At 26.8% G+C, this 25,826-nt stretch overlaps 1 protein-coding gene across 2 annotated transcripts; it reads left to right on the forward strand.

Annotated features, from left to right (window-relative positions):
* Positions 1 to 663: 663 nt before the first annotated feature.
* Positions 664 to 6,458, forward strand: LOC112694116. Of its 2 annotated transcripts, XM_025569491.1 has the most exons (3): positions 669 to 796; positions 4,474 to 4,528; positions 5,779 to 6,458. In XM_025569491.1, the coding sequence occupies exons 1-3, from the start codon at positions 761 to 763 to the stop codon at positions 6,420 to 6,422; spliced, it is 735 nt and encodes a 244-aa protein (XP_025425276.1). In that variant the 5' UTR covers positions 669 to 760; the 3' UTR covers positions 6,423 to 6,458. The 2 variants fall into 2 exon arrangements, with proteins under 2 accessions (XP_025425277.1, XP_025425276.1); XM_025569492.1 differs by lacking the exon at positions 4,474 to 4,528 and having other exon boundaries at positions 664 to 796.
* Positions 6,459 to 25,826: the final 19,368 nt, after the last annotated feature.

The following is a 25,826-nucleotide window of genomic DNA, read 5'->3' on the forward strand; positions in this document are numbered from 1 at the left end:
AGAACAACATACATCATACCTAAAAAAATCATTGTTATATTAATTGCGTTGGGACATTTTATCCGATAATCATTATACTCGATTGATAAATATGTGTTTAGCGTGTAACACAAAATTCCCTATTGTTCGTAGTTTGTTTATGTATGTTTTATTATCAATTACTCTGTACATGTTATGCGTAAATATACCGCATTCCTAACGACGACATCAGATCAAACGTTTAATGAATTATTTTTATATATATTTTCGTTCTCGATGTTGGGCGAAAATTATTATTGCAGCAATATATGAAACACGGTTTTAATTTCAACCACACAATATAGATGAAAATATGCTGTCGATAGAAGATCACGTTGTGATGTTGTGAAGTACCATAATACTCCTATACTATTATAATTATAATAATTATTATTATTATTATTCTCCGTATCGTGCGTGTATTATTTCACTATATTTTAGATTCTGTTTTATCCGTTTATGAATCATTGTAGAATAATGGACAGAAACGTACTGAATAGAAAATTCATGTTTGAAATATAGTTTGTAAAATGATAACAATACGAACACAAAAAATATAGATAATAATATGGTATACACGTGACGCGTACATTTAAAATACTCTTGAATTTAGTTTCCGGATGAAAAGGTACTTTACTCATACTCAATGTTATTATAACAGTATGCGGTTTGCCGAAGATATTTGAAATATAGTAAAAAGAACATTATTCATTTGTGTGCATGGTGTACTTCAAGAAATACCATGATTATAATACAATATATTTACGTTTTTCTTTATGTAAGTAACGTTTTCAAGTACTGGGTAATAAATGTATATATTAAGTTCTCTTCACATAAATAAATATTTTTTTTATCTGTTTAGTTTATTCAAAAGTTTTTCAAATAAGACCATTATATTTAATTTTTAACTTCATTTTCAAATTTTTCATGCATCTAAAATATCTGAAAAAATTGAGCAAAAAATATACTCATAATTCTTTTAATAATATATATAAAAAAACTAATTCTGAACCAAGTAAAAACGTTAAATGAACGATATAATATTTTTATCGTAAACATATTATGTACATACAATATAATAAAATATAATATTTACATTTTTAACTTAGTATACAATTTAAAAACATTCATATATAACAATACGGAGTATTTATTGGTCAAGAAGTGTGAACTTATGTGTATAATTTTACTGTTGACAATTTTAATAAATACCTATTGATATTTAATACGTTGATATTCATTTATATCACGTTATAATAAAATATATTTTATTTTTTTATTTTTTTTTTTTATTCTCGATATTATTATAACATCTTTATAATTATGAATCACTGTTATATTAAGTGATCAATTGTAACAATTTATAATGTTTATTAATTTTTACTCATAATATATTGATTTTTAATTGAAAGTAAGACACAAAAGTAATTATTAAGTTTCATTTTATAATCTGTCAACATTATTTACTTCTACAATAAAGATTTTCTCATATGAAGTCTTTATAATAGGGAATATAACAATGTTTTCTTGTTCAGTTTTGTTCAACAAAAATAAGCCGACGTTTTAGTTTTCTACTTTTCGAGTGAAAATATTTAGTGCGCACGTGCGTGCATATGTGTGTGTGTGTGTGTGTGTGTGTGAGTATGTGTCAATTTTATAAGACTTCAGATTTTAATTGTGGCTATCTACGAGAATTTTTAAATTGCCGACCTTTGTAACATCATTTTGTCGACTTTGCTATGTCGTTTCGATTGCTCTCCAAATCGCTGTTCAAACACATATAACATCCGTAATTCGTCATGAATTCCCCTGAGACATATGATTGGTAAGTCCTTTAAGTTCGCAATTACACGTCAAGGGTTTTCTCAACTAGTCCAAGTGGTCATTTTCCCACATTTTTACAATAAACTTATAGATGATAAGAAATGTATTTCAAATAGCAATTGCTTTTAGTGGATTTAATTACTCGCTATAACCATAGACGATATACAATCAAAATAGGTATATGAAAATGATAATACTCAAAAATTATTATTCTAAAACAATAAGTTTGTTTACTGTAATACTCATACAAATAATAGTTTACCTATAATATTTATTATATTTTAAGTATTTCGACATCTTCGTTTGCATTATTCTTAAAATATATTTTATTTTAATAGGTTTGTGAATTTTCAAAGATTACATAAATATAAAAGGGATAGAATAACATTAAACGCGTCTTATAAACTTTAGTGTAATTTATTTAAAAGTATAATTGTAGCTATGAATAATAATACTAAGATAGTCTAAATGTGTTCTAAAAAAAGAAAACAGTAAGAATATAACAAGAAATTTTATAAATTAAAAAATTACCAAACTTCTAGGTTAAGTGAAACTCAAATGATCTGATGATGTACAAGGATAAATGAAAAGAAATGCTTAGCGTTTATTTACTTCTCAATTACGTATAAGCTGTTTGTTTATTTATTAATATATGAATGGTATTGTTATATTAGTCTTTAAAATTTTGCTATTGAAAAAATGATTCAAAGTTAAGGAGGTTGAGTGAATCGACTTATATTTCTAAGAATAGTTAATATTAGTAAAATAACTAAATTACTTAATAAGATATTTTTATATCATTTTTAATTTTCTTACTTTTGCAAAAAAAGTGACTTAAATTTGGGAAAATTGAAAGTTTCAAGTGCCTAATACACCACAAACTTCATTAAAATAATTCAAAACTGTAAAATGTCATTGATTGAATAACTAATATAATTTAATGAAAATTTCAACTCGGTCATCATTTTATTTGTAGGGCTTATAAATCATATTTGTGACTTTCTAATATTATTTTTTAAGTACAAAAAAAAAAAAAAAAATCAAATAAAAAATGCTATAACCAATTTTTAAGCCTCCAGTATAAAAATTTAAAATTGTATGATAAGTTACCAAAAACAAAATAGTAGATTATCGTAATTTTTATATTTTTATCGAAATGAAGTATCTAAATGTCTTGTTATATATTTTTATTTGTTTGTTATTAAACTGAATTTTTTTTTCTTTAATCAATAATTTACAAGTACAAGAAAATTTAAAAAAAAATTGTATGGATTTTGTCAAACCAAAATTATTTTATCAACATTTTCAAAAAGAAAATATGTTAAATTTTTCAATTTTCCTTATATAGTCTAAACAATTATTTTGACAATTATATCATCTAGAGCGAATTGGTATATAAGCATTCAGTAAACATTTCAAGGCCCTTCGGATTATTTTTGTTTTTTGAGTTACGATGAAAACCAATATTAAATTTTGCCGTTTTTTTTTTAAAATTATCTTTTATTTTTCACAATTGTCAAGAAAATGGACAGAGAATTAAAAAAATCAACATCCCTTCCTCATTTCAAAATACCTACTAGAACCAAATTTTTATTTTTTAAAATTTTTTTTTGTGATTATCAGAGCACTCCTTATAACCAATAATTAACCAATAATCTAAAAAAAATTAATTTGTATTTTCAAAGTATCTATACGTTTACACATGATTTAATTTACCTTTTTACAAACTATTGATTGTTTTTTTAGTAATAAAAAATTATAGTCAGTCTGATAAAAAATATATTGGTTTTTGCTTAATAATAAATTTAGAGTTTTTTTTTTCTTTTTAAGTGTAGTTATTATGAGTAGTAAAGTTTTAAAATGTGAAATGGTTCAACTTACCAACTATAAGTTGTTAAAAACATATTTAATTATAACACCTTAGGGAAAAATCAACCATAGAATTGTATTCATCCAGTTTGTATGAAAGTGAACTCATCTTCAATAATAATCATTTTTATTATGATACTACAAAACATTCATATAAATATGTATATAATGAGCTCAGATGTAATATTTTTACATATCGATATTTTAAAAAAACTATTTTAGACTTAAACATGCGAAATTAGTCCTTTCGAGATTTGAATACTTTTCACATAAAAATATATATTATTAATTATGCACATTCAATTCAGATAAATATTATAACACTGATAATCAAATGTGACTTTTTTAAAAATAATTGATATTGTATTATCATAGAATTTATTAGGTATTCATATATTGCAATGATGAATAATTATAGATCAACTGACAAATAATGATTCTGATAAATATTTTTCCGTATGATCAAGGAATTTTATTAAATTCCAAAAAGTTTTTGTTTTATGACCTAATTTTCTTCTTTCGTCGTATTTAAAAATATTTACATTTTTTTTTTACTACAAGTTTATTAAATTTTTTCTTTAATATAATTGATTTCATTTATTTATAGAATACCACATTTATTTACTACCAAACAAAATATTTTAATATTTTATTTATTTGAATTAACAATAAATTATATATATATATATTATAACTATTATATTTAAAAATATTGTTAACATTAAACAAAAACAAACATGAAATTTGTTATTTATCTTACAGGTAAGCGGTAAGTCAATGTTTACTTACTCCAATGTAATCGGAAGCTTAAACTTTGGTGAGTATAATGGCTATTGAGACTATATTTAATCTAAAAAGCATTCTCATTTTAATATTTCTCTAAGGGGCCATTTGTGCTTGTTATATAGTATATTTTTAACCACTTCTGTGGTTTTCCGTTTGAGCCTATTATCTAAATTACTTTTTTTTGCATCAGTCAACTTTAGATTGACTATAAGTTACCTGAAAATTAATTAATTAAAATATAATAAATAAAAGTAATTTACTTTAAAATAAGAGGTGTTGTCAATTATTTAAATAAAACTGCAATGATTACTTTTTAATAATATAAAATTATAACTATATTAATTAAAAACATATTATTTTTAAATTACCATTTAATAAAAATACTATTGTTCCTAGTTTCATATATAATCGAAAACCAAAATCAATTTGTTAAATATATAATTATACCTATCGTTGCTAGACTCAAACTAGACAATAAAAGGATAAAAATAACTCGGTTTATTTTGAAATGTAAAGTTTATTTTACTAAAGTAGAATTAGTTTACCTAGGCACTTTTAGATTTTTAAAAACTAGAAAATGCAATTTTCATTACAAAGTGGTGGAGGAATTATAGGACATTGTTTAGTTCGGCATCGATTCATTCATCGATGAGATTAAAGATTTATTAGTATTTTATGATTTAAATTAATGATCTTAAGCTTTTACCATAGATAATGAAGTACGTAAAACCAAACAATATTTAAGAAGCTGATATTTATTATTGGAATTTATGACATTACATCAGAAAAGATGATAACGGCTCGTGTGGAACTAAAATTAATTGTGTTAATGTGTTATTTTGTTATTTTTTTAAAAGTTTCCTTTGCAGAGTAGTGTTAGTGAAGCTTAATTTTAATAAAAATTGGTTAAAAATAAATAAAACTATCAACAATTTTGAAAGTTGGCATAATAAAATATACAGTTCAAATCTACGTTATCTATTATTATATATTTTATTTCTATTATTTATTATTTTTTAAAAAACATTTTTGTGAACTTAATTTTACCAACATTTTTAATATTATAACGTGATATTTTTCTTTATTATTTATAATAAAGAATTATTATTATTATATTTATTCATTGGTTATTTTATTATTTATTTATGTAATAACGACCAACAAGTGATAATATATATATATCAATTTATCCTTCTATTTAATAAATATTTAAAAATAAATTTATCATTCATTATTAACATAACAATATAATATAGTTATTCATATTTTATTTTGTTACAGACTCGATAAAATGCTCACCAAATGATTTGCTTTGTGTTGAAAACAAAACCACGCACGATTCGCCATCTGTAAAGTTTTCGGGTAGTTTTATTTATATGCTGTGGTCGCAATACAATTACAATGAAAATAAAATTAATAACAGTCGGATAAATTACGCAAACTATAAGATACGAAACCAAGAAGATCCAAAAGTTGATGATTATGCGAGGAAATCAAAAAGTAAGGTTTCAATAAAAAACCTTAAGAAAAAAGTAAAAAGATCGTTAGAACTCGTTGAAGAACATGCTCCTGAAGGAACTTATCGTCCTCAATTTAATGAAGATGAAGCCCTAAGTCACACATCGCCTGATTTATCTATGAAACATTCTATGCCTTCAATACCTACAATACCTACAACGCCTTCCATATCACAACCGGTGACAATGTCTTTAGTTGAATCAAAGATTACAAACACGGAGGGAACAAATCAAATGACCACTACGACGTCAAATGTAGAACTGATTGAAACCACTACAGAAGACTACAGTGACATGGGAGAACCGAATTGCGATTATGACCCTATTAAGTTTGTATTGAAATGTGCATTAAATCTTATCACCAGTATTTTTGGATTATCTGATACATGCTGTAAGCCGATATTTTAACTTATCTTATGTTTTAGAAAATAATAATCGTTCTTAATGAGAATTAACGAAAATAACTAGTAATATATTTCTTTCTTTACTAACGAACGATATCAAAATATATTTTTAATATCTTTCTTATGAAATTATTATGTCTTCATTGTAGTATGTATTTATTTTTTAATAAACATAAAATATGGTTAAATAAGAGACATCAAAGGACAAAAAAAAAAAATAGAAATATTTTATATGTAAAAACTATATAACTTAATCAAAAATTAAGATATGCTTTTGATAAAAACTTTGTAAATATTTTTTCAGTCTTAGAATATTTTTTACATATTTTTTTACCCAGCTTCAATATATTACTTTATTTTTGTAAATGCATTTGATGCTAAAAGACAATAGTTAATTTTTTTTTCAAATTTTAATACCATAGCATTTTTCGAGGTTTATATCCATTATTAATTTAACAGAAAAAATATCACATAATTAAAATTAATTATTTTACTTTTATACGTTTAGTGTTTTTAATATTTAAGTATATTAACAATTTTTTTTAAATATTTAAGATATTGAAAATAATATGAATACTCCATAGATCATATTTTAATAATATAAAAGTAGAAATTAATAAATTAAATTATTAATAAGTATAACAGCATATGTTTGAGTCTATAATTCATTAATAATCACAATAGTTACTCATTAAAATAAATTACATTTTTATAATTAATCATGGTTTATGAACTACTTTAGAACTTAATTCAATGATTAAATTAGATACATATACATGAATATTTAAATAATTTGGGTTGAAATTAAGATCTTGGTCATTTTAATACTTGTATACAGAATTTAAATTTTAATATTTAATTTTCATATTTAGAATTCATTTACATTAAAAATAATTTATTATTCTCTAGAAGTATAATTTCGTTTCTATTAGTTTAGATAAATATTTAGTTGTTCTTATTTTTAAACATGGATATTTCTAAAATATGTAAGTCCTTTTATGTTTGTACATAAAAAAAATAATAACTATTGCTTCTAAACATTAATTATATTTAGTTAAAATGTTGTGAATTACTTCTATTGAAAATTAATTTTATCAGTTAGTTTATCAGTTGTCTGACATATATCTACATATAATTTAATATAAAAATTTTAAAAGTGTCTATTTAAATAAACCATTTTTAACTTTGAACGTCGAATCCATTCATAAATGCAATATATAAATTTAAAAACTTAAAATACTCATTTCAACTTTTAAAACGGTAATAGTTTTAAAACCTCATAAGGCCTGGTAATTAAATGATACTTAAAAATATTAGTTTTAGTTTCATATGAAATTCACTATTTGATGAACATGAAAAACGTTCAATCGACTCATGAGATCATTTGCTTTCTATTAATAATAATAAGAAAAAATCTTTTAAGTACCGATTCTTAATATGGTCACAAACAACTTTTACATACATTAAATATTGTAACAATTCACAATTTAAAACAATATGTGTTATATTTAACCATTAAAATTAAGTTAAGCTATTAATCAATCGAATAATATAAAAATAATAGGAACAGTATTGAAGGACGCAAAACTGTGTTCTACAGCGAAGTGTAAACGAAAAAGTCACCGGTTTTCAGTTTTTCATCCGCTATTAAAGCAAAAATTTAAATCGTTTTAAGTTTTTTTCCTCGTCACACCCTGAAATTGCGTATAAATTGAATACTTATAATATATCACATACAATTCCACAATATCATTCACCCATTCCATCATCTCACTCGACCTAACAGTTTTGTCGTTTTTTATTCTTAAGCAATGAATATTTTTTTAATTCTGATTATTATTGTTATATGTGTACTGTTAAACTATATTTTCTAATATATAGAATTGTTGTACTTCCTTAGGAGTACTTTGTGGCAATATCAGCAATTGTTTTCACACCATATTTTATATAAATAATTCTACAATTAATTTTCCTGAAATTGTTTATTGGACATTGAGAATATTCGGATCATTGCGCTTTCGGAATTATTCAATGTGAAAAAAAAGAGTATGAATCAATGACAAATGTACAAATGAAATCTGTCAATTGGAAAATATAGTGTTTTATACTACAGTTGATATCAGTTCTCGGAGTTCGAGATGAGCATGATTTAAGAATTAAAAAAAGATGAGCGTGTTTATAAAAATCGGCCTGTACACTCGCGGAAGCGCGCGCGATAGGGTCGGATCGGACGGAAAAAATATCGTTGCAGGGTGGTACGGGGTGCGCGGCTTGTGAAATACGAAGCAGTGCGTATCGGTTGGGACGGTGTAAATGTACTTTTGATAACCGTTATATATTTTCATCGCGCCGCCTTTGTTAAAAACTACTCCTGTACGCGTAATAATAAACCACCATCACCCCGGACAATATAAACTATATCCGCGCGGTGTGTTTCCATCGGAATGGCAATTATTACGGCGGCGGCCGAGCCTTCGGGAATATTGCCAAACCGTTTAATAGCCGGGCGGAATCATCCCGGCAAATGGGTCTCCGGGGCCGTGCTTTGAAACCGCACAACCGGAGAGCAAAGTATTAGCATTTCATCACCGGAAAGCGCGAGGACCGCTGGAATAATTGATAACCCCGTCGATCTTCTGACATTATTATCTCACCCCGTACCAAGTGTCGTAACAGCCGAGAGCGGTCCGTCGGAGTGGTCCGCGTCGTGTCTGCCTGGACTTGCAATAATCGTCGGTCGTCGATTATACGGATCGAAACCGATTGATGTCGCGACGTCTCCACGACGGTTATTTTTAATCGGAACGGTTTTTCACGTCGTCGAACATGCGCGCGTGGAGTGCTGTTAGCAATGTATTTATAAAAAAAAAAAAAAAAAAAAATTAAAAAACCAACAAATCTCGAGTGAACGCCAATTTATTATAAGTAAAAGGAGTGGACGGGATAAGTTTCAAAGGCCTATGCAATACGAATGAAAATAAACGCGAAAAATTCAAACACGGTCACCGTTACTACTAAATGTGATAACGAGTACATTTGATTGGTATTTTTGATTTATGTGGAGAGAAAAAATGTCAAAATTACGTGTAAATGTGGATATATACATTTCAAGTACGCGCATCGATGAAAAAATAAAGAAGTCGTTGTACGACGTGTACGCTCGACAAAACAAATGACTGCTGCGCATCATTTTAGTGTCTCACCACGTGACAAAATTATTTATTGTCGATCTGAGGTACCATTATGTAACCATTTATATCCATCGCGTAGGTACGCACTATGCACGTGTTCTACGTCGATCGTCCCAGCCTATTTTAAGGTCATTATTCGTAGTAGGAAGGGACTTGAATGTCAATAACCAATCTTGGAGCTGTCATACCACTAATCTTAAAAAATGATAATTTTTCTACCTTTATTTGTAAAACTTTTAGAAATATCAGTCTTAAACCGTACTTTTTTCTTCATAAAAGACATATCAGTTATCCCAAAAACCTAATTTGGCTTATGTAAGAGTTATTTGACTATTCGCCATATACACCGGTTGACGGATTCAATGGATTATTCTTTGAAAAATAAATCTTTTCAACCATCGTTCTTAACGTGACCCAAGCATTTGATAAAGTTTGCTAACCTAGTCTTATGTATTAACTGAACAAAAATCCTAACCCAACCTTACTATTTATTCTTCAAGTCGTATCTTAAAGACCGTAATTTCACAACAATGATAGAGTCTGAAATATTGTACCTATTTAGTCCCAATAGCATCAGCAATCCACAAGGGTGTCATATATTCTTTTATTCTGTTTAATCTATACTTCAACCAACGACCCCTCACTTCAGATTTTGCCAATGAAAAAATAATTTGAAAATAATTTTTTACTCATAAAAAGTCATAAAATAATTTAAACTTCATATCATTTTGGTACACTAAATGGAAATAAATATTAACCCCATTCTATAAGTATATCTCAAAACATATCCTACATACCGTAGAAGTAGCTATAAAAGTACTACATAAACGATTCTGCTCCCGACTAATTAACCATCCAAATCCTTTAATATTAGCCTTAAATTCCGACATAATGCCTCACAATCCTCTTCATAGGCTAAATATGGTGTCTTGACTTATCATAAATACAATTCTAATAAAATGTAAATAAATTACCATGTAATGTGTGACCATTCAGTGGCTATTTTCCTCGCACTTTTCATATCATAAAAAAAGTATATCTGCATTAGGATGGTCCTTATTTTTACCGGGACGCTCTTAAATATTTTTAAAATACATAAAAAAAATTATAAAATTATAAAATTATACTCATAAAATTTGTTCAAGTTTGTTCAACTCTAAAATGTACCGCAAAAAGTTTGAGAATTGCTTATAAGGAATAGTTCAATTATATTTACATTGTCATTAAAATTACTAAAACTTGAATAGTATTGTGATATTTATTAGTGTATATAACAAACAATTAGGAAAGTATTTTTTTTATCCTTATACATCATGAACGCAATTTAAATTAACATATTAATAGGTATGTAAAATGTAAAATACATTTAATTTAAAACTAATGAAATATAACAATATCCTTGTATTATTTTGTCATTCGTAGAATTTATTTAATTTATTCATGTTCATTAAATCATTTTTTTTTAACCTGGGTAGTTCTTACGATAGTTTGTTACAACTTAAAGCAGAAATGTATTATCAATAGGCAATTAGTAGTATTTTTTTTCGTTCATCATAAAACTTGAGTCTCACAAATTTATCGCTACTACCTGATTTTATATTTTTTGACCTTATTTGAAATTATTTTTGCTGTATTTTTTTAAATAATGCTATGTTAGGGCCTATAGATTGAGCTATATTTTTTTTTATCAAATACACCTCTGAAAACGATTTCGAATATATGTATTCTACAAGATAAATATGAAAGATTAATTTTAAGATTTTATTCTAAAACAACACATGTTCCTTGTAATATGCATTCCTATCTTTGAGGTTGTTGCAACACAACAGATAGTTTGGAATTTTTCGTAAGATCCCATTTCAATACCTACTATGTTATATCTATACGTCATATTTGTTTAAACACATAATTAAAGTTTTATCAAGAATAATAATAATTTATTGCAAAGATAACATCAATATTCTATATATTTAACAAAATACCTACTTACAAATAATATTTTTATTATACATAGCTAATCTTTAATATTCCATTTTACATGACTATTACATAACTAGCAAAAAAAAATCCCATAAATTTAACCGCCATAATTTAACAACCATAATTAAACTAATTAAAACTAAATTTCATATATATTATTTATTATTACCAAAGAAAAATAATTGTGGATTTCTTGGTAAAAATTTGAAAAACAAATTAATCTCTATAATTAAGGATTTAAATTAGATATAAAATTTTCTCCACAGTATATTTAATAATTTTTTTACAAGAAACCACCTGACAATTGGATGAGTAGTTTTGGAAATTACCCGTGAATAACAAAATATTATTTGACATTCATATACATTGAACATACATATACCAATGATAAATATATACAGTTCTTAATCTTAAAAAAATACATATATTTAAATATGAGTAGAAAAAATAATTTACATTCAGTGAGATAGTTATTACTTGATTATTATTCATTGTTATTTATTGGCCATGTAAAATTTTCTTGAGTACCAAAATCAATATTAAAAATATACAATATGAGTGCGACTATCAAAATAGTTTCAAAAATATTATGTTTACAAATAAAACTATTACTATAATTAAATAATTGAAACAATTTAAATCCGTGTATGACATTCTACACTGCACAGGAATATATATTTCATATATGACTATAATATTTCCAGTCATTTTGATAGTAGATATTATTTATTCAGTGAATTCTAATTTATTTTTATCGCAGAAAAGCATTCATTTATTATTACGTTAGGTATATCATAATAATACGAACGTTATACAATGTATATTTAGATTACCCCCGTTAATACGGCGATTTGTAAAACATTACCTTCACATACTGTTTTAATAATATATCTACTTCGGGTAGTACATGTGTTGTATATCCTAACAGGGAAAGATAAAATATTGCCAGATGAATCAGATAAGTATTGTTCAATTCTATAAAATAAATGAGAAAAACCTTTGAGCTTTATAAATTTTATCAATTCATTCGGTTTTTTTTTTTACACATTTTATACTTTTGCGATTTGTATGGATTTTTATATACGAAAAATAATAGGATATTTCCTGGAGAAAAAATAATAATCATCATATTTATTTTTACCCAATACATTTTAAGTTAATAGTGAAAACCATTGATAATAAGATTTATTTTATATTTGTTTACGCTTTTTGTGAATTTGATTTAGAAGACAGGAATTTTTTTGTCGTGGTTTTGCAAAAAACTTGTATAATGGCACTTGGATTTTTCAAGTGGAGGAGACAGTTACAATTTAGATTTAAAACTCTATTAAGTCACTGCTGCCATCCAAATAAAATACAGATGACTAAAGTACAAACACATTACACGTGTATTCTAAGCATTAAACCAATATTTTTTTGAATGTATTTTCTAGTTTATTATATATAAAAACCAGACTTTACTAACAATTACTCTATGATAGAAATAAAATCCAGGGATGAATTCGGGGATTTAGAATCTACATTGCATGTACAAAAATACTAGACTAAAATGGATATATTGATGTGCCTACAATACCTATGTAGTCTAAATATGTATTTAAGTGATTGTTTTAATAAAATATTCGTTACACGTAAATGATAAGTTTATAATAGTTAAGCTTGTTTCTTATACAAAATAAAATTGCCAATAGTTTTGGTTCTAAATTTATTACTTTAAAATAATTTATTAATTTTGACACTATAAGGTAATTAAGATGTTTGCATTTTAAATTAATCATATAATTACAATGCATTGAAAGTTTTGCTTTTTCCTTTAACTCATAAACATGTTGAACAAGACATAGTAGTTGACAACATATCGTTTTAAAATTAATTAAAATTAAAGACCATAATAACCAAGTGTATTGCGATAAACAAAAAGGAACATTTCAACTAGTCTAGTGAAACATTAGATTTACATTATCCCAACAATCATGTTGTCCTCGCGAAAATGGAACACAAAATAAGCAAAAGTTACAAAAACGATCTTTTTTTTTTGAAGACTTGTAATGACACTGATACTTTTGTCTGGGATAGGATTTTTTTTTTTTTTTGTGAAATGGAGCTGAAAAAATTTGGCAACCAACAATCTGGCACGGTATATCAATGCTATTGAAAGTATATAAAAAAAATACGTACACTCATTTACCGATAGAAAGCCGAGAACTGTGGTGTTCAAATTTAACGAGTTCATCAATGAAAGAAAACGAAGAAACCCCTGCTTATACGTATGCAATGCTACGAAACAAGTGGGCTGTATTACGGTACGGTATTCTAACTTGTAAGCTGCACACGTTCTTTAGAAGAATAAAATGATAAATATATGAAGTCCATTGCTACGTAGGATTTCGGTGGTCGCGATTGTATACGGAAGAGAATGTTTTCAATCAAACAATTTCAAATGAGTAATCACCGATGTTACTATTCTAATAATTACAATTATTGTTACACGTAGTGAACGAGATTTTTAGCAGTAAGGTTTTGGAACCAAAACCATTGTTATTGAAAATTAAATGAATAACGCAATTTTTTCGCTTTATCTACATCCGTAATGTTTAATCGGTAGCTTAATGTACTTGTTTATACTATAGTGTAAGGTAACAGAGGATGTTCGGAAAAAAAAATTGGAAAATGCCGGATTTTACGACCAATAATCTGAAAACCATAATACCTCTTAGATATTAAACCAGTTAAAATCTAGATCGACTGGCCATCGATCGTACGAATGCGGACTAAAGGCGTACGAAACCAAAGGGTTTTTCTTCGGGACCGAATTAAGGAGAATTCAACGGTCCAGTAATTTTTGAAATTAACTTATATATAATATAAAATATAAGTTAAAACTTTTACCGACTGGCAAATGCCATAAGTTTTTAACATTTATTTAGTATTTATAGTACGTAATTAGCATTTATATACAATAAAAATATACACTATATGGCTAAATAATTATCATAAGTAAATTATTAAAGTCTATAAAGACTGTCTATCGGTTGGTTTCTCGCACATAATTATTATGTTATATGTACATATGTTTTTTTTTCATATTAATACGACTCAACGGTAAGACGAGTGTTTTTTCTCTTGTATCGAACACAAGACGAAAAATCTGATCGTCTGCAGTTGAATCGTGGAAGCGGCAAATGTCCGAGCACGGGTGCTGCAACGATGCACTTGACGTATCAACGGGTTTCCTACAGTTTCGAACCGTGGACAGTTATTCGGCGCCCACTCGGTGCGGCGGCGATGCGAGCTCATCGTGAAAATCCGATATGATAAAGATTGCTTTGTTTTGAGTACTATGCAGCTATTGCACAGGAAATACAATAAGACATAGAGACGTACCGAAGGGACGTTGACCTAACGCGCGTGCACAACGGAGATAGATACATAAAATCAGTTTCTGTCTGGCTCATGATTGGAATTCCGCCAAAAAATGTACAATGAATCTTTAAACAACATAATATTGGCGTGAGATTCAATAACTACCCAATAAGAAATATTTTTCTCACCACTCGAACTTTAGCACAGATTTTCATTTATATTTTTTTTTGTATTTTTCCAAAGCCATTATCGAACAACGGGTTCGTGTATGCGATCGATGCCTAAATTTTTAAATTTACATTTATATTCATTCGATTTTGAGTAAAAAAACGAAAATTTATAAATTATTAGGGTTATACCTCTATTATATCACGTCCGGTGATATACGATCGCATACGTTTGTCCCTTTTAGTATTACGATTGCATACCTAAAAAAATGAGTGCAACATTGCCAATATTACTTAGTATTAGATAAGTACATGTTAAACAAAGGATAACAATATACCTAATTTTTAAAAAAAATAATGTCTTTTTAAAGTCATTTTTAAAAAATTCGCATGTGTTCGTGATCGATTTTAGTCGTTTAATAGTTTTATCTCAAATGTGATAAACTGGTTAAATTTGAACGTGTAACCGTTTTTTTTTTACTGTTTTTACGGAAACGAATAAATCGAACATTTCTATAATCGTGTTCTTCGAAGGTTAAAAGTAAAACAAACGATTGAAAACGTATAAATATATCATATTATATTAGAAGTTAACAACGTTTAACAGAATCATTACGAAATGTATACATATTATTATCATTATTATGTTCACAATCGTGTTGCATAAATTACCAACTCAGCGAATAATTTAAACATTGTACATAATACAACGAGATATTATGCATATATTACTCTTGACAGTTGTCATGGCGCATAATTACAGAATTATATTAATAATTACGGTTCCATATCTAATAAATGTTAAATTTTTTGGTTTTGAATTTTATTTATACAATGCACGATCTGTAATATGAGTTTTCAATACACATATTGCGTATTGCTTACTCGTTATAATAATTTTGAAAAAAATCAACCCAGTGGTGGCCCATTATTTTATGAAAATTATAGATTCGAATGACAAAAGGACATTACTGATTTTACTATGATGTGTGTGTGTGTGTGTGTGTGTGTGTGTGTGTTTGCAGGATTTTGACCAGAAGGATAACACCAATTACTATCAAACAAAAAGTAAAATGTGAGATATGGATTTTGGTTGATATTTGGGACCTAAAGTTAGGGGTGAGAGAAGAAATTTTTTGAATTTTCTAACAATTTTCTGAATAATTGAGGAAATCGAGAAAAAATTGTAAAAAACTTAAAATGTCAACAGAGATTTAAACCTTCACTACTAAAATTGCCTATTATTTTGTCACGTAATAATTTTATTGTGTCAGTGTATACGATTTTGACCAGAAGGATTTCTCCAATGATATCACAATCATAAGAGATTTTTAATATGTGAAATGTTGTCTAGAGTTGGTGCTTTGAAGAAGGAAATTTTACGATTCTCAAACAGCTTTCTTAATAATTTAGAAAAATTGATGAAAAGTAATAAAAATAACGGAAACATTTACAAAACACCGGTTTTCAGCAAAATCGTATATTTATCTTTATCATAACTAAAATAACTAAAGCCGTTGAAACTTAAAATGTTCACTAAAACCTTATATCACCGTAGATTACCTAATTTTCAAAGAATGTATTGTAATGGCCTGGTATACTGTATATCATTTCCATTTCAGCTCGAGGTCAAGGACGTACGGGAATACGACTCCCTCTGGAAATGTCCGACCGTAGATATGTGCGAATGATGTTGCTATAATGATTCAAATTATCATAGTCCCATTAGTCCAGCAATCCCAAATCTAAATTTGTTGAATTCCGTAAAAAAAATTTAAAAAAATGTGATGAACAAGTAGATCATTAACGTAGTAGTACTATAAGGTGTAACATGATTTGTGTTTTAGAATTTTCGTAATAAAATTACCAAATTTAAAGATAATATTCAATAGAAATTCTGATAAAGGACTTTTCCTAGCATTGAAAAAATTAGTACACGAAATAAATGAAAAAATAGAAAAGTTTGTTGAGTTTTACTGCCGTTGTGAACAATTTGTGGAAATACACATACTCGTATCACCGAGAATAACAAAAATGACGACAAACTGATGAATGCCTATTGGAATATATGCATTTGTGCATTAGCTTGTACCACAAACGTTGCTAGGCTGTTTCAATTAAACCGGGAATATAGTGTATGAATAACATCACTGGGACTGTATTTGTACTGCAATAATATCACTTATAAAGCACCTATTTAACATATCTTGGTTACATATTTTCAACAGTCAAACCTCACGTTCCGCACAAATAATAATATTACATCTATGAAACATAAGCAAGTGATATTTCAAATTACTATTTTATTGATATTTTGCTAAAATCATAAAATACCGATAATGTAAAATTGTGATGAAAATAAAAAGTCTAGAAAAATCATATCAAACATTATAATTAGTAAGATATAAATAAAATTAATAGTATGCCAAATCGGTACTAAATAAATTAGTTTATTTATATTTATTTCTTTTTTTACAAACAAAATAATACATAAATATTCAAATGTTAATACTCATTAACATTTATTACATTAATATAGAATATTCAATTTTAATGAAACTTTATAATTAAAAATGCTGTCTTAAATTTAGTATATTTAAATTCATTTCTTTCATACTTCTCTGAATCAATAAAATTATTAATATTATAATTATTAATTATTAATTTAGTTTATTTTTATGTTTTTGGTTGATTTATTAATCATTTTTATTAATAATGTGCTGGTAAAAAAAGGACATTACTCACTAGGTTCAATTAATAAATGTATACAATTTTTGTTCATTTATAAGTTATACAAAGTAACAGTAGTGATGCTTACCAAATTATAATAACTCTTATTAAAAATAATATGTATACCAATATGATATTAAGATTCAACACAACTAACAAACTGAATAGGGTTATCCTCAATTAACGAGCAATAGAAATATACATTATTGTTTTATATTTGTCTTATACTTTTTGCTAAACGTACTTTAAAATTAGTTTGTAATATAAACCACACCAAGAAAGAGGCCACTTAAAAATCGTCGAAAAAAACTTTGCAGAAAATAACAACACAAATGATTTTTATCTACTAAAAATACTTCCTCTACGTCCAACTACTCGTTCGGTCCAATCGCAATCATAATGAACATATTAGCTTCCGGTAAGAGTGATATAGCGGAATCAGAAAACGTTGACAAAATTGAAAAGAAGGTCAAACCGGTTTTAATGCCTGCAGACATGACATATTGGAAAATCGAACTTCCGATTTGAAACTGTGGTGAAAAATGTCGGGAAAAAATCTTACAACTAATACTTATGGCAATTTTTAATTTGTTGGGGATCTGATAATGAATGGAATATCAACAAAAAGCCGCTCACTAAAATAAAAATTGGTAGAGTGCAATTCTTGTCGATGAACTATTTGCACGTGTACAGGGACTGGAACCTATAGGTTTTTTCGGTTTTAGTTGTTCAATTAATTTTTTAAGGGTTCCGGTTTCGGTTTCGATTTTTCAAAAGAGTTCTAGAACCGGTTAATTTCGGTTAATTCTGATTATTAGAGATTTATTAAAAAATAATATGAGATTATTTATTTATTCTTGTTTAAATTATAATTGTTTCATTTCATGAAAATAGAAGGTACTATGAATAGTTAAAAAAAATAAATATAAATATATTAAATATATATATTATATCAGCCTATTATATTTCTTTGAGTTGGGTTAAGTTATTTTATTCTAACTTATAGTAAGAATTTGTAAAATATTTTGTAATATCGTGAAATATTATGATTTGATGAAATAAATATCTTTAATTTAAAATTTAATTTTAATTAGGAATCAAAGTTAATACTGGCTACTGTTGTAGCTATAAATTTGTATAAACATTAATTATATTTAATACTTAATAGACAAGATAGATGATATACTCATTGTAAATTGTAATGTATTATTAAACATATAAAAATAATAATAAAAATACAAATTTACTCATTATATGCGTTATACTATTACAGTTTACATCACAAAATAATAAAAACACAAAAAGATTTGACTTTTATTTTTCTGAACCGACCAATAGACAAACAAAATAGTCATTACCATAGTTTTACTAGTCTAAATAACTAACCTAAATTAACCATTTTATATTTAAGTTTACGGTTACGGCTTTTCATTTTTAGAAATAAAGGTTCCGGTTTCAGTTCCAGTTTCTAAATTTTAAAGGAGAACCGGTTCCAGTAACGGTTCTTTTCGGTAATGCTTATGGTTCCTGGTACAGAGCAAAGTAAAACTGCTGATGTTGTGTTGAAAGTGTCCAAAATTTCAAAAAATATGTTATGCATACAAGATGGGATAACTCTAAATGTTAACTGTTTTTTAGTTCTTTAAATTTATGAATATACATAGTATTAACTATCCGTTCTAAAATATAATAATATACATGCAAAATATATACAAAATACATTTATATGAATTGTAACATCAGGAACAGGATTCGTTATTTTTTTATTTTAAGCATCGATGGATGTCACCAGATTATCGACAGATACCGCATTGTCAAAAAGTCAAATGGATTATGATAATCCTCGAAATACTTTAGTCAACTCTGTTCAAGATCAGCCAATGATGGTTACTAGTAACCCGAATATGACCGAGGAGAAACGTGTGGAAACAGAGATGGAAAGTTGCACTAGTAAATTTCAGCTTCGGGAGAAAAAATCCTACAGTTAAATTTTTCAAAAGTTGACAACCCTCAAAGGTATATGTTTTTGACCCCGTAAAAACTTAAATCCAAAACTGTTCATCAGTTTTTTTTTTTTTAATTATAAGTTGTTAGTTGTATTTACGAACATTTATAACTAACATAATTTTATACCGAAAACCGTTTAAATGAATTTCAATGGCCCGATCGAGCCTGCAACACATGAGAACCATCAGAGTGGTTTATATTTCCATCGAGTGGCGGGTGTATTTGGTCGAGTAAAATATGATATTTGCTATTGTACTAAGACTAATCTTTGTTCGAAATATATATTTAAATGTACGATTTATATTAATGCATTGTTTTTAAATTATAGTTAAAATATTATATATTTAAAAAATGCTTAATTCAATTACCTACATTTAACGTTTCTTATTATTTTTATATACTTTCACATAACACGTAAGTATATGGCCGTAATTATGATAGAACTATATGTAAAACGAGAAGCGTTGCGTGTGTATGTGTTTACAAAATATAATTGATAGTTAACATTTAGAAGTAAAATATTATTTAAAACACAATGTAATATAATATAATATACTCGTAATAATTAATTGTCTATGAATCGTTATCTACTAAATATTTTGAAAATGCAAAACTTCGATTAGACATTAAATAATATTAATGTGATTATATATTATTATATATTATCATAAGAACAGTGTTTTGTTTAAACGAACAGAAAAATCCTTCTATAATAATTGAAGGTTCATATATTGTATAAACATTCTTACATCTCTCGAATCCGACCGTCCGCCTTCGGAACAACCTACGGTTTTTCGATAAGACTCCGGTCAAAATTCTTTGTCACCCATGATTTGACGTACGTCCTCGCCACTTGGGATAACGCTAATATTCCCTCTAGTGCAAACTCTAGTTCTATGGACGTTAATGGAAAATCTACCTACTCTCCCCATGGATACCGTTACAATGGCTGGAGAAATTTTTTTTTTGTATATATATGTATTATATGTGCCTGTATAATTTGAAAATATATCGAAAATATCGCAAGATTTAAACTCTAATCAATAACACAATTTTAAAATTATCCACGTTTTTAAGATATTAATATATTAAATATTTAATTAAACGATTAAAAAAAAAATTATATTAAATATAATTCACTAATTTATTCAATGCAAAGAATCCTAATACTACGTGCATATTTAATTTTTCAATTATTTATTCTAATAAGTCCAAAAAAAGTAAACGAACTACACATCGTACTCGTAATAAGCCGAAAGTTTTGGAACTATTAACCGACCGTACTAATCTTGTGCAATCGTTAAATGAAATGTGTCTACTTGGCCAAGATTCTGAGATGGATCCTAGAACGTGGTTATCAAAGCAATCACCTATCCTCTCTCTTTTCTCAAACAAAAGCTATATAATTCGAGTGATGATTACAACTTTGATGCTATTATTTCATGGATGTTAAACGAAAGTTTACTCAACAGCACGGGGTACAAATTTTGATTTAATAAGTAAGTTGAAATAAGTTTTTATAAAAACATGGGTGAAATTTGGAGTTTTAAAAATCTACCTTTTTCTGTTATTTTGATCCATAGGTATTCATCGCTGCGAAGATTGATGATGACAACCAGGTACCGGTGACATGAACCATTAAATACGAATTATATTGATTGCATAAGTAGATATACGAGTACCTCAGATCAATGCTAATTACTAAGTACAACATAATCGCCTAAAAATATAAAACGTATTGTAGTATAGATAGTATAATTTTTATAAGTTCTTATTTATAGATTATGGGAAATTTCATATTTTCTTAGGTTTTATTCAAAAATATTGATACAATTAATACGGTTTGATAAAAAGTCTTAAAAAATGTAATAAAAAGTTTCTCTTACATATATTTTAATGATTAAAGTAAAAATATTAATATAAAATGATACTGAAAAATATATGAGTGTTTGAATATTAAATGTTGAGAAAACAACACAAATCACAAAAACCACTACTTTTTCGCCTGTATCTGGCCTAGGATCTTTGTTTTATTTTTATTTTTTTGTAATTTAGTACTCGAATAGATATTTTTTTGAAAAATAGTGCATTTATATTTATGTCTCAAATATATTTTTTTAATCTTTTCAACATAATATTACAAAAAAAAAAAAATTGTCGATAATTTTCGGATACATAATTATACCAAAACGGTTTCAAACTGATATGTATTTACAAAATACATGTTGAATATGTATATCGATCAAAAGCAGAAAAATGGTTAATAAATAACATACTCGTAATAGAGAATTGTTTAACTTTTTCACGTTACGAATAGATAGCTAGAGAACACTAATCAGAAATGTTCGGGGTGGTTCAAAATGCAGCAGAGAAACTAGTTTTGCATACGATTACACATGTATTATAATATTATTATAATAAAAGTCGCGCATTGGTGATGATGGTTACGTGACGTATATGATATACGAAATACGCATCGCCATGGGCCACGTAGCTGTGTAATAAAGACGAGAATCGTTATTTGTATGGCCGGTGTGTCACACATCCTGCTTTACATTTTAGATACCTAATTGGAGAGAATATTATTCCAATTATGGTGTACGTGATCGGATTGTACATCGATTTAAATATAATATTCATCTGGTACCCGTGTATTGCATTAAATCCGCGTTTTTATTCGCTGTGGGATTTCACGAAGTATAACTATAGAAGTCAACACGAGCAAATAATACGCAATCGCTTATGGAAGATATTGATTAGAAAGGTTGTGTGAGCGGAAATCGTAAGAACTATTATTCGTGCAGAAAACGGTGATGAGAACCACAAATACATAAATACAAGGAACACCAATGAACAACATTTGACCGCAAGTAGTAATATTTGATTGTATTCGACAAAAGCTAATAGCCAATAATGAAATGTGTATTGGTCATTCATACATGATTGTATTATACAATATACCATATATGATTGTGAAAATTGTGTTGGTTTCACTTTGGTAAAATTAACATAATATATATATATTTACTATGAAGACAATTTATATAAATTATAGTTTAAAAGTTTGAAATAAGGGGGGAAAATTAAAATATTACAAACGAGAGTTCTAACAGAGTGATTGACATTTCATCTTCGAGTATTTAGTTCATGATGTCTTTTATGAATTCAAAATTAAATATTTAATTTATATTATTATTTGTTGATATTTTGCTAGTATTTTTTCAACGTGAAAAAAATTAATTCAAAAATATTTTTTTGAGATTTTTATTTTACAGTTACTCGTGAAGCATATATACATAATGAATATATTGTTTTTAAGAATCTTAAACATTTTGATACATATATTATTCACTAATTATTTCTTCGAATATTTTATTAAACCTAGACATAGTTACTTTCTGTAAATAAACAATACATAGACGTAGGCGATGACTTGTTTTAAATATTTTAAGATGTTAATTACATCTTAATATTAGTAGCTAAAGGATTTAATCTATACTTACCCAAAATATAATCAGATAATCGGCCACGTTTCTCGTTTTTTTTTTTTTTTGAAAGAGTCACTATCTAGCGAAACTATTTTGCTATCTCTCTCTCTCCCTTTTGAATTCACCAATACAAACTCGGAGAAGAGATTCAAATCAAAATCAAAACACCGTAAAAAGAAGACTTTAGTCATCTAATAATATCCTAACTCCCCATATGTACGTTTGATACATTTCAAAGATAATTTATACGAGGGTTAAAATAACACATAAAAAAACATCGATTCTAATCACATTAAAAGTATATTATATTTATTCAATATTTATGTAACATATAATTATTGTACTATATGTGGTTAAAAATAACTCTTGTGTTATCTAATACATACTTTAATACTATTTGTAGCCATACAGTATAATAATAGTAATTCGCGTGTCTACTTCAAGAATCATCAAGTGCCTATGTCACCACATATTCCACTAAGCAACAGTTTGCTTATTCAGTGTTGAGCTTACAGTGTAATATACATTTACCTGAGTTAGAAAAAATCAGATTTAAAGTGTTACTAACGATGTTTAAATGGCCAAACTGGAAAATTTTGTAATTAATTAAATCGCCATTCACATAAATGTTTTCATCCGTATGGTAATTTATTTATATTATTTTGTTCCAACTGAATAATTTCAAAATTATTGTCAGATACTATAATATCTCACAATGGTAGCCACAAAATGCTGTTATAAAAAAATATACTTTTTTCAATTTTTTTTAAAGGTTTACTTCTTTACTAATGACGGAAATGTTTCTATAGGCGTGGGCATTGAACCGATAAAAAAAGCGCTCCAATTTCAAAAGATGAGTAATAGTTCTAAAGAATCCATTCACAACCACAGTCGTATTATACTCACACAAGAGTTTGGTTCAATTATACTTAAACTACGGTCAGACGTTGTCGTATATTTTTAAATGTACTAAGGAGAATTTATGTCAATGATTTCTGAAGCTCTTAAAAAGTTAAGATTAATTTTATTCCTCTGCTCTTTATATTGTAAATAGCAAATAATCAGGCATTAATAAATACTGAGAGTTTTGAAAATCATGCTTTATATGAAGTCAACATTTTCCAGAACTACCACAATAAGAGAAAATAATATATAAATATTACGTTTACATATATATATATATATTACATTTTGGGTTGAACTTATACTTGCTATATAAGATAAAATACAAAATAACCTTTTTGTTTATTTTTAAATAGATTTACAAAAATAAACTTGTATTCTCCTTTAAGAACTCACAAAATTAAACCGTAGTGGATAACATAAAATTCGAACGCCTTACATTAAAAAAAAAAAAAATGCATCGGAACAGATCACAATGAATTGTTAAAAAAAAAACTTTCCGGTGTTATTTTAACCATACGAGTTTCGCTTTGTTATACATGGTTATCTTTATGAACTTTTTTATACATATACTATATTGGTCTTGTTAAAATATTTACTTTATTTTTAATAAATTACATAAGTATTACACCTAAATATTGTGCCACGACCACCATTAAAGTAAATATTCACTTTAGATTCTTCATATCATCAATCTAAATATTATTTTCTTCGTTTTCTTCTCATAAACTCAGTCAAAGAAACGGTTGTCATAGTTAGTTGATGATAGTTTCCGGTCAACTGACACAGTGAATGGAAGAAAAATGAAAAATAAAAATTACTTGACATATAACCTCCCAATATTTTGTACAAAATGTATGTAAAATGATACGTGAGAGTTGTCCTTTTATTAATATCTCGAGCAATAAAATACAAGACTATCTGATTTATCATAAGAAATATAAACTTTAAACTTACTTAACTACTAACTTAACGTACTTGATGGAGCTAAATATTTTGGTTTAAGTACCGACTAGACTAGCAAACTTGATGACAAAGGAACGGTAATATGTATAATAGGGACAGTTAATAATCATGTGCAAATTATATTTTCAGCAAACACTTGATGACAATCTAAAGCTATTTTATTTTCACTCTAAAATGCAACTCGTCAGTTTTTTCTTGTTGATCATCACTATAATAGAGTGTAAAAAGATTAATTATCCGTTACTCAGGACTTACATTAATAATCTAACTAAGTTAATAAAATAATCAATAGGGTTTTCTTATTTTACAAAAACTTAATGTGATCAATTTTTATGGTAAAATAACAAAACCAATGGAATTACAACTATATTGCTCCACTAGAATGTTTTAAGTATCTTCAATCTCTGAACAAAGTTTCAATTAACTTTCTATAATAATTATACACTTGTAACTATATACAACAGATTTTCATTAGATTGATTTCTAATTGAGCACATAATGTGAAATATATTTAAATATTATGTACGTGGAAGATAAGTATGTCTTGTTTATAAATGTATTTTTTTTTTATTTCCTTAATTGATAAAACACAATTTATGACATATTGGTGATC

This window comes from Sipha flava, unplaced genomic scaffold (assembly GCF_003268045.1).
Source record: "Sipha flava isolate LNK unplaced genomic scaffold, YSA_version1 123_pilon_pilon, whole genome shotgun sequence".
NCBI classification, from domain to species: domain Eukaryota; kingdom Metazoa; phylum Arthropoda; class Insecta; order Hemiptera; family Aphididae; genus Sipha; species Sipha flava.

Excerpts from the sequence above, each read along its gene's own strand:
- LOC112694116 (XM_025569491.1), top strand. The coding sequence starts at position 761 with ATGATTATAATACAATATATTTACGTTTTTCTTTAT. Across the intron at positions 797-4,473 it reads ATATTTACGTTTTTCTTTAT|GTAAGCGGTAAGTCAATGTT; the intron begins GTAAGTAACGTT and ends TTTATCTTACAG. Across the intron at positions 4,529-5,778 it reads AATCGGAAGCTTAAACTTTG|ACTCGATAAAATGCTCACCA; the intron begins GTGAGTATAATG and ends ATTTTGTTACAG.